The following is a 9403-nucleotide window of genomic DNA, read 5'->3' as shown; positions in this document are numbered from 1 at the left end:
GTTCAGACCTCCACGAATGTGATTTCTTCACAAAAATTTACACGCAGAAAGAAAACTAAGCAATCTTTGTTGTAAAAAAAAGTATTTTTTTTCTGATTTTACTGTTTATGGGAGGTCATTTGAGCTCTGGACTAGATGGGCACCTTCAGAATTTGCTTCCGCTCTGCAAAGATTCCAGGATCTTGCTAGAGATCATGACCCGCAGCCTGAAAGACACGGCCGCCGATAGTGGGGCATCGAAGCAGAGATGAGTTCGGCCGATTGCGGCTGCTACGGCTGAGAGGCGTGACGCGTGGAGATGTTATCACCATCTCAGCTCACACTCTGTCCTCCCTTCCTCCTTTTGTACAGGACAAATTTCCCCTCCCTTTCAACTTTTGAAATCCACGGAAATTTCAGCCTATCGGTTTTCGAATAGATGCAGAGAAATAATATTATTTATTTACTACTATCTCCGTAACTAAATATAAGACGTTTTTGTAGTTCAAATTAGTTGTTCGCAGGCATGGAAGTTATGGCGGATGGTTGGATAATTTTTGGGATCAAGAAACAACAGAGGGGAATGTAAGCAATTCACGACACAGAAACAGGAATAGAGGGGAAGATTGCCATTACATTTGTACTAGTAGACTACAGGATAAAAACTACAGCTGCCCCAGCAACTAAACAGGAAATAGAGCATTAGTTGCAAACTCTGGAGCGAACCTCTCATCATTTTGCTATTTCTGTGAACATCAAAATGGGAGCTGGATACAAATGGAGGATATGCTTTGGTGAATCTCAAAGTCGGCTTCTTTCTTTCTGCTGGTGAGCAGGTGACTTTCAGACAGAGCATCAGCAAAATAAGGGGAAGACGGCGTGCCAAGCAGCAGTGCTCCGGCACCGCGATCTGCAAAGCAGCACACTACACATTTATTTTTTTGAATGAAAGGGGGTTGCCCCACCCCCCCCCCCCCCCCCCCCCCACCCCAATTTATTACAAGGTTCAAGCAACAATGACTATACAGAGCATCAAGCTCAAAAGATAACGGCTACAGCCAACAGACTAAAACCATGTCCAGGACGCAAACGTTGTCCATACTGAAAGACCCAGAGAACCAACATAAAAACAGGAAAACGAGAGAAGATCAAGCTAGACTGCAATCGCCCTCTCCAGCGTCCTGATTGCTCAGTTGGTCTCCCCGAGCCTCATCTCCAGGCGATCCGGAGGAGTTCCCCACGGAGTTCCCCACGCCGCTTGTCCAGCAGTAGGATGCATCGTTGCAGCAGGATTGCTTGCCCATCGTCGCAGAGAACTTTCCACTGGTGCAAATAACAGCTTAGTTTTGCAAGAATGCAATTCACATTTCTCCATTTGCGCCCCTGAAAACAAAATTCGTTCCTTAGTCTCCACAAGCTCCACAAGGTAGCAGTTGTTGTCAGATTCAAAACAGCTTTATCTTTATGCATATGCCAGAAGGCCATAACTTTTTCAAAACAGGATATGTTATCAATATTAAAAATTTCTACAACAAAGTTCCAGACTTGCTGGGCCACCACACAATCAAACATCAGATGTTGAACAGTTTCAGGTTCAAAACAAAATAGACAGGAAGGATCTTCCACCTCCCTTCTCTTCGCAAGATTATCCCTAGTCAGTATTTTGTTGTGAATACAGAGCCATAAGAAGATATGAATGTTCTGTGGACAAAGGATTTTCCACATTTTTGTACTAGCACTAGAAGCTACCCCACCAAAATTGATCTGTTTGTAAAAAGATTTAACTGAGAAAGACCCACTAGGTTCTAACCCCCAAATGGGGATGTCCACTTCATCTGATGGAGGGTACTGTTTGATCAAACAGACAAGTTGATCCCACAGGTTCATCCCAGTCATGTCAACACATCTCCTAAATGTTAATTTCAGCTCATTCCCATCCCAGACTTGGGCTACAGTGCTATCAACCTGGTTACAAATACAGAACAAGTCCCAGAACTGCACTTTAAGGGAACAATCCCCCACCCACACATCATGCCAAAAACTATTGAGTTTACCATCACCTAGTTTCCATCTATAAAAAGTTTTTGCAGCTGCTAATGCCCAAGTAATGCTCTTCCAAAAGGTAGAGCCCCCTTCACTTTTAGCCCAGAGGAGGTTCCACACATTTATGCACATCAAAACGGTTTTGTTTAATTGGGGACAAAACATCCAGGGCTGGCTTTCCCTTAAAACAGCCAGGATGAGAAGCGACTCCAGGTACATGTCCATTTTGCTGACCATACTCACACTGCATATCCTGCTGCTAAAAAGAGATTAGCACCTTACAATTCTTGAGCGACTTTAGTTCCCAGCTGCTACTCCCTGCTTCATGAACCTGTGGCTGGTCTTCTCTATAATGCTAGACCAGCGTCAGTCACAACTACACAGCATGTTACTCCACTATAAAACACTGGGTGATGTTAATGGAGTTCAAATCAACCATGCGGATGTCACAAGAGGCATTATTAGAAACTGGAACTGCACCACAAGACAGGTACAAAAGATCGAGTCTGCATTTTGGAACACACGTAACAAAACGAAACATCCGGAAGCAGCACATCTGCCCGGAAACATGCACGCAACAGATTGTTATGATTAGAAGTGCATAGGTTGAGATGACCACCTTGAAATGGTAAGAATTGCTACAGCACACTGACCAAAAATTCAGCAAGCCTTGTAACATAACCTTACACGAAACTACTTTTTTAACCCAGATGAGCAGACGCATGATGATTGCAGCAAGTTAAGTTGCTACCAGCAGAAAACCAATATGAACTACGATGATGAGCACGCCTTGCTATAACACGAAACTGTTTTTGCATTGAAAAAGATGAATACACACATGATTGCTGCAGGTTAAGCTGCTAACCAGCTGAAAATCAATATGAACTACCAAAGATAGCTTCAAGATTAAGATAAATCTGTCAAGCAAGCATACATCTGAAGCAGTAAACAAGTAAGCTATAACCGTATACCTCCAACTCAACCAGTCCCTGCAGCATCAAGCTCACAAGAATAATGAATCATCTTCAAGCATATCAACAAGAGGAAAACAAAATGGCCAGCAGTCAAGGACATAACGACAGATGGCAGATCAAGATGTATCTTTGTCGTGAATACTACAAAGTATGCAATTTCACTTGAAGAAAAATGTGCCATACTACAATTTCACAAGAGCCTTCCCTAAACGCATAATAACAACTACATAGCATTTCGCAAAAGAGTAAATGAGGAAAATTCTCACGGTGGATATCCTCCATCCACATTACTGAATGATATTATTGATGACACCGGCACCGACGGTCTTGCCACCTTCACGGATGGCAAACCTCATTCCCTGCTCACAAGCCACAGGCTGGATGAGCTCCACAACCATCTTGATACGGTCACCCGGCATGCACATCTTTGCCTCCTCATCCTTGTCGTTCATAATGTTTGTCACATTCCCCGTGACATCAGTAGTCCGCATGTAGAATTGCGGACGGTAACCAGGGAAAAATGGGGAGTGCCGGCCACCCTCCTCCTTCTTGAGCACATACACAACAGCCTCAAACTTGGTGTGTGGCGTGATGGAACCGGGCTTTGCCAACACCATGCCTCTCTCAATGTCTTCCTTCTGCATACCACGGAGCAGAAGCCCAACATTGTCCCCAGCAATGGCATCATCCATGGTCTTCTGGAACATCTCAACACCAGTGACGGTGGCATTGCGGGTCTCCCTGATGCCCACGAGGTCGACTGGGTCCCCAACCTTGACGGTGCCACGCTCGATACGGCCAGTGGCAACTGTACCACGACCAGTGATGGAGAAGACATCCTCAACAGCGAGCAAGAAGGGGAGGTCGGTCTGCCTCTGCGGGACAGGGATGTGGGTATCCACGGAATCAATCAAGGAGAAGATGCCATCCACCCACTCGTTATCCCCACGCTTGAGGCCAGGGGTGGCCATGAGGGCCTCGAGCGCTCTGAGTGCAGAGCCGGAGACGATTGGCACATTGTCACCATCGTACTCATAGGCCGTGAGCAGCTCGCGGACCTCGAGATCGACGAGCTCGAGCAGCTCCTCGTCGTCGACCTGGTCCTTCTTGTTGAGGAAAACAACAATGCTGGGGACACCGACCTGCTTGGCGAGCAGGATGTGCTCCTTGGTCTGCGGCATGGGGCCGTCGGCGCCGGAGACGACGAGGATGGCGCCGTCCATCTGGGCGGCCCCGGTAATCATGTTCTTGACGTAGTCGGCGTGGCCGGGGCAGTCGACGTGCGCGTAGTGGCGCGTCTCCGTCTCGTACTCGACGGTGGCGGTGTTGATGGTGATACCGCGGGCGCGCTCCTCGGGGGCGGCGTCGATCTCGTCGTACTTCTTGGGCGCGCTGCCCCCGACGGAGGCGAGCACCATGGTGAGCGCGGCCGTGAGGGTGGTCTTGCCGTGGTCGACGTGGCCGATGGTGCCGATGTTGACGTGGGGCTTGTTCCGCTCGAACTTGCCCCTGGCGGCGCGCACGACGAGCAGCCCCGGGCGCCTGCCGGAGCTCCCCGCCGCCGCGGCCGCCGTGCGGCGTGACCGCGCGGGCGCGGAGAAGCCGAGGGATGTGGAGAGCGGGAGGCGGGGCTTGGAGGAGGAGGTGGAGGGCGGGAAGAGGAGCGCCGTGGAGGCGGAGGCGGCGGCGAGGGAGGCCATGGAGGCGGCTTCTGTGGCGGGAGGGGGGAGCTGCCGCGGGTGCGCGGGGTCGGGGGAGAGGATGGAAGGGATGGATAGGGAGAGGGGGCGAGAGGGGGACGAGGGGTTCGCTTATCTAGAGAAGAAGGGTGAGGATTGGATTTGGGGGATAAGGGGAGGGCCACGGATTAGGCGAGGGCGAGGGCCGAATCGTGAGGCGCTGGATGCCTCGCGCCGTGTCTCGCCGCCGTGTCGTGGAACTCGGAACGCGAAATGGATGGAAATCTGGTGCTTCTGGGCCAGGAAAATTGGGGGTGCGGCCCAGGTTCCGCCTCGTCGCGCCGAATGCCGACCTTGCCTTTCTGCCGTTCCGGCTCCACGCTCTCTTTTTTCAAAAAGAAAAAAAAGGCTCCACGTTCTCTTCATTTCACGGGAAAACGCAACGGGTGCATATTTTCTAGAGGAGTGACCGTGACTGTTTGCACTTTTCTTTAAGGAAGTGAGTAAGTGACTGTTTACGTTTAGGCAGCATCTCGCGGTGTCTTCGACAATTGATTTTGTGAATTATGGTACAGACACAGGTGCTTACTCATCATGGTATTTCACGGGTATCTCTCAAAAAGCCAAGGTATCTTTGACATTCGTAGGATTAGTCTAGTGAAATACAGTATAGACATAGACATTTATATTATATTTTTTACACCAACACGGACATTTATATGCATATATATTTATCTCATACATGCATATGCACTCGCTCTTACAAGCATTTTCGAAAGACCAAACCAGCAAACCATGGGATTGATAGAATCATCATAGGCATCTTGTAGTCAACATGAGCGCCATCTCCTATGAGCGAACATCACCAAAAGGTCTAGAATAATAAATCCAATAAAAGGCGAGCATTCGTGATAAATTTAGGACTTGAATCTGCATGGATTGGTTTCATCAAAAAAAAAACTAACCTATTTGCTATGCTCCATTCACAACATTCTTTGGGCACAAGAGGACGAACTCACTAGAGGCAAATGTAAAGTGGCATGGGAGAAGGTATGTACACCAGTAGCGCAAGGAGGGCTTGGGATCCTTGATCTGCACAAGTTCAGTCGGGCTCTAAGAATTAGATGGTTGTGGCTTGCCTGGGAGCAGCCGAACAGACCCTGGGTCGGCCTGCAAGCACCTACTGACGACAAGGCTTTGTTTAGCAATGCCACAAAAGTGCAAATCGGCAACGAAAGCAGGGCGAGCTTCTGGAAGGACAACTGGATTGGAGGGGCACCGCTGTGCACTGTCTTCCCACAAACTCTTCCATCATGCTCGCCGAAAAAACAGGACAATGGGGGTTGGCCTTAGCAACGAACGGTGAATCCTGGACCTACAACATGGAGACACAAATGGCAATTGCACCACAATACCTGAGATTGTGGCGTCTGATCAACGACGGACACACAACTCTCAACTCAGCGGAGGAGGACCGGATAAGTTGGCTTGACACACGTGACGGACGAAACACTGCTAAATCTGCATACAAGATGCAATGCCAGCATGCTCTGAACCCTAACTTCAGCTCCCTCATGTGGAAAGTTTGGGCCCCTAACAAACGATGTTCATGTGGCTCTTCCTTCGGAATCGCTTATGGTGCAATGACAGACTGCAGAGAAGAGGATGGCCTAATGGATACTTCTATCCTCTTTGCCTAAGAAATTTGGAAACGTCCACGCACTTGATCTGGAGCTGCAATTTTGCGAAAGAAATCCGGAGGCAGAGTGCAAGCTGGACAGGATGTGCCTCGCTTGCGCCAACAGACAGGCACCAGCTAAATTCGGTTCAGTTATGTCAACATATAATTGGCAAAACGGTGGCGACAAATAAAAGAGGAATTAAATCAATGGTCATCATGACGTCCTGGGAAATTTGGAAGGAGAGGAATAATTGTGTTTTCCGGGCGAAAATTCCATGGACCTAGGATGTCATCACGGCAATCAGAAAACAACATCGAGTGTATGATGATGGAATTGCACAATGTATTGCTCAGGTGGAATCACACGTATATATGATGTACACCGGTGGACCACGACCTCGACTATACAAGGAAACTAGGAGGTGGGCCCAATACACAATATGCACATAACACATATACTCAACACCCCCCCCCCCCGGAGTCGAAGCAGCGGCATTGTTGACGCAAAGACTGGACCAGAACTCCTCGAACGACGTCGTAGCCAAGCCCTTGGTCATGATATCTACAAATTGTTGGGAAGTAGGAACGTGTAGAACACGAATATGGCCAAGGGCCACCTGATCCCGAACAAAATGAATATCTAACTCAATTTGCTTGGTACGACGATGATGAACCGGGTTGGCGGAGAGGTAAACAGCCGAGATGTTGTTGCTGTAGACCACCGTTGCCCTGTCAACAGGACATGAAAGCTCCTAGAGCAGCTGACGAAGCCACGAGCACTCGGCGACGACGTTGGCCACAATGCGATACTCAGCCTCAGCGCTGGAACGGGAGACCGTAGGCTGCCGCTTGGATGACCACGAGATAAGTGATGGTCCAAGGAAAACACAGTAGCCCGAAGTAGAGTGACGAGTGTCGGGGCAGCCGGCCCAGTCAGCATCAGAGTATGCGGTGAGGGTGGTGTCGGTGGAGGCGTGCAACGTGACGCCGAGATCCATAGTGCCACAGATATAGCGGAGAATCCGCTTGACAGCGGCCCAGTGAACGTCCCGAGGAGCATGCATGTGAAGACACACCTGCTGAACTGCATACTGGAGCTCCGATCGAGTGAGAGTGAGGTACTGAAGAGCCCCAACGATAGACCGGTAAAAAGCAGCATCCGAAGCAGGAGAACCATCCGTAGCAGATACCTTGGCCTTCGTATCAACAAGCGTCGCGGCGGGCTTGCAATTAAGCATGTCAGCACGGTCGAGAAGCTCGTGAGCATACTTCCGCTGGTGAAAGAAGAAGCCATCCGGATGACGCACCACCTCAACACCGAGGAAGTAGTGTAAAGGACCCAAGTCCTTGATGGCAAACTCAGCGCGAAGACGATTAGTAAGCTGACTGAGAAGGCCAGCCGTACATGCCGTCAGGATGATGTCGTCGACATAAAGGAGCAGATATGGAGTGTCGGAGCCTTGGTGGTAGACAAACAGCGATGCATCCGAGCGGGTAGAGCGGAACCCAAGCTGGTGCAGAAACGTCGCGATGCGCTGGTACCAAGCGCGAGGATCCTGCTTGAGTCCATATAAGGACCGCGAGAGCACACAAACATGGCCGGGATGTGTCGGATCAACGAACCCCGTGGGCTGCTGACAAAAGACCTGCTCCTTGATACGTCTCCAACGTATCTATAATTTTTGATTGTTCCATGCTGTTATATTATCAATCTTGGATGTTTTATAATCATTTTATATCATTTTTGGTACTAACCTATTGACATAGTGCCAAGTGCCAGTTGTTGTTTTTTCCATGTTTTTTACATCACAGAAAATCAATATCAGACGGAGTCCAAATGCACCAAAAGTTTACAGAGAATTTTTATGGGACAAAAGGAACACAATGGGCCCTGGCTGCGCCTGGGGGGTGCCCCGAGGGGGGCACAACCCACCAGGGCGCGCCAGGAGGCCCAGGCATGCCCTGGTGGGTTGTGCCCACCTCAGGTGCCCCCGGACCGCCTCTTTGCTCTATAAATACCCCAATACTCCAGAAACTCTAAAGGCATCGATGAAATATTCATCCAACCGCCGCAGAGTACAGAGCCACCACATCCAATCTAGACACCATCTCGGATGGGGTTCACCACCTCCATTGGTGCCTCTTCGATGATGTGTGAGTAGTTCTTTGTAGACCTTCGGGTCTGTAGTTAGTAGCTAGATGGCTTTCTCTCTCTCGCTGGATTCTCAATACAATGGTCTCTTGGAGATCCATATGATGTAACTCTTTTGTGGTGTGTTTGTTGGGATCGATGAACTTTAAGTTTATGATCAGATCTATCTTTTTATATCCATGAAAGTTATTTGAGTTTCTTTGATCTCTTATATGCATGATTGCTTATAGCCTCGTATTTCTTCTCCGATATTTGGGTTTTGTTTGACCAACTTGATCTATTTGTCTTGCAATGGGAAGAGGTGCTTTGTAGTGGGTTCGGTCTTACGGTGCTTTGATCCCAGTGACAGAAAGGGAACCGACACGTATGTATCGTTACTGCTAAGGATAAAACAATGGGGTCTATCTCTACATAGATAGATCTTGTCTACATCATGTCATCGTTCTTATTGCATTACTCCGTTTTCCCATGAACTTAATACACTAGATGCATGTTGGATAGCGGTCGATGTGTGGAGTAATAGTAGTAGATGCAGGCAGGAGTCGGTCTACTAATCTTGGACGGGATGCCTATATAATGATCATTGCCTGGATATCATCATGATTATTCGAAGTTCTATCAATTGCCCAACAGTATTTTGTTTACCCACCGTTTGTTATTTTTTCTCGAGAGAAGCCGCTAGTGAAACCTACGGCCCCCGGGTCTTCCTTCTCATATATTTGCCTTTGCGATCTACTATTTTTCCTTGCATTTATTTTCAGATCTATTAAACCAAAAATACAAAAATACCTCGCTGTATTTTATTTCTATTTATTTTATTTGCGATATATCTTTCAATCTACTACAAATTTATCTCGCGTCCGTTTGCCTATCTTGAGGCGCCGTTACTCGGAAG

The 9403-nt window shown here is 48.4% G+C and overlaps 1 protein-coding gene across 1 annotated transcript; it reads right to left on the bottom strand.

Moving 5' to 3' along the window:
- Nucleotides 1–3124: 3124 nt before the first annotated feature.
- LOC109748713 (elongation factor Tu, chloroplastic) lies at nucleotides 3125–4971 on the bottom strand. The gene has a single exon (XM_020307730.4). It carries the CDS (start codon nucleotides 4694–4696, stop codon nucleotides 3284–3286), a length of 1413 nt encoding a protein of 470 aa, XP_020163319.1. The 5' UTR covers nucleotides 4697–4971; the 3' UTR covers nucleotides 3125–3283.
- Nucleotides 4972–9403: the final 4432 nt, after the last annotated feature.

Source organism: Aegilops tauschii, chromosome 6 (assembly GCF_002575655.3).
Source record: "Aegilops tauschii subsp. strangulata cultivar AL8/78 chromosome 6, Aet v6.0, whole genome shotgun sequence".
Lineage (NCBI taxonomy): Eukaryota > Viridiplantae > Streptophyta > Magnoliopsida > Poales > Poaceae > Aegilops > Aegilops tauschii.
This window is presented reverse-complemented; position numbering and strand designations above follow the sequence as displayed.

Bases quoted from the DNA above. Each gene is read 5' to 3' on its own strand.
- LOC109748713 (XM_020307730.4), bottom strand. From the start codon at position 4,696: ATGGCCTCCCTCGCCGCCGCCTCCGCCTCCACGGCGCTCCTCTTCCCG.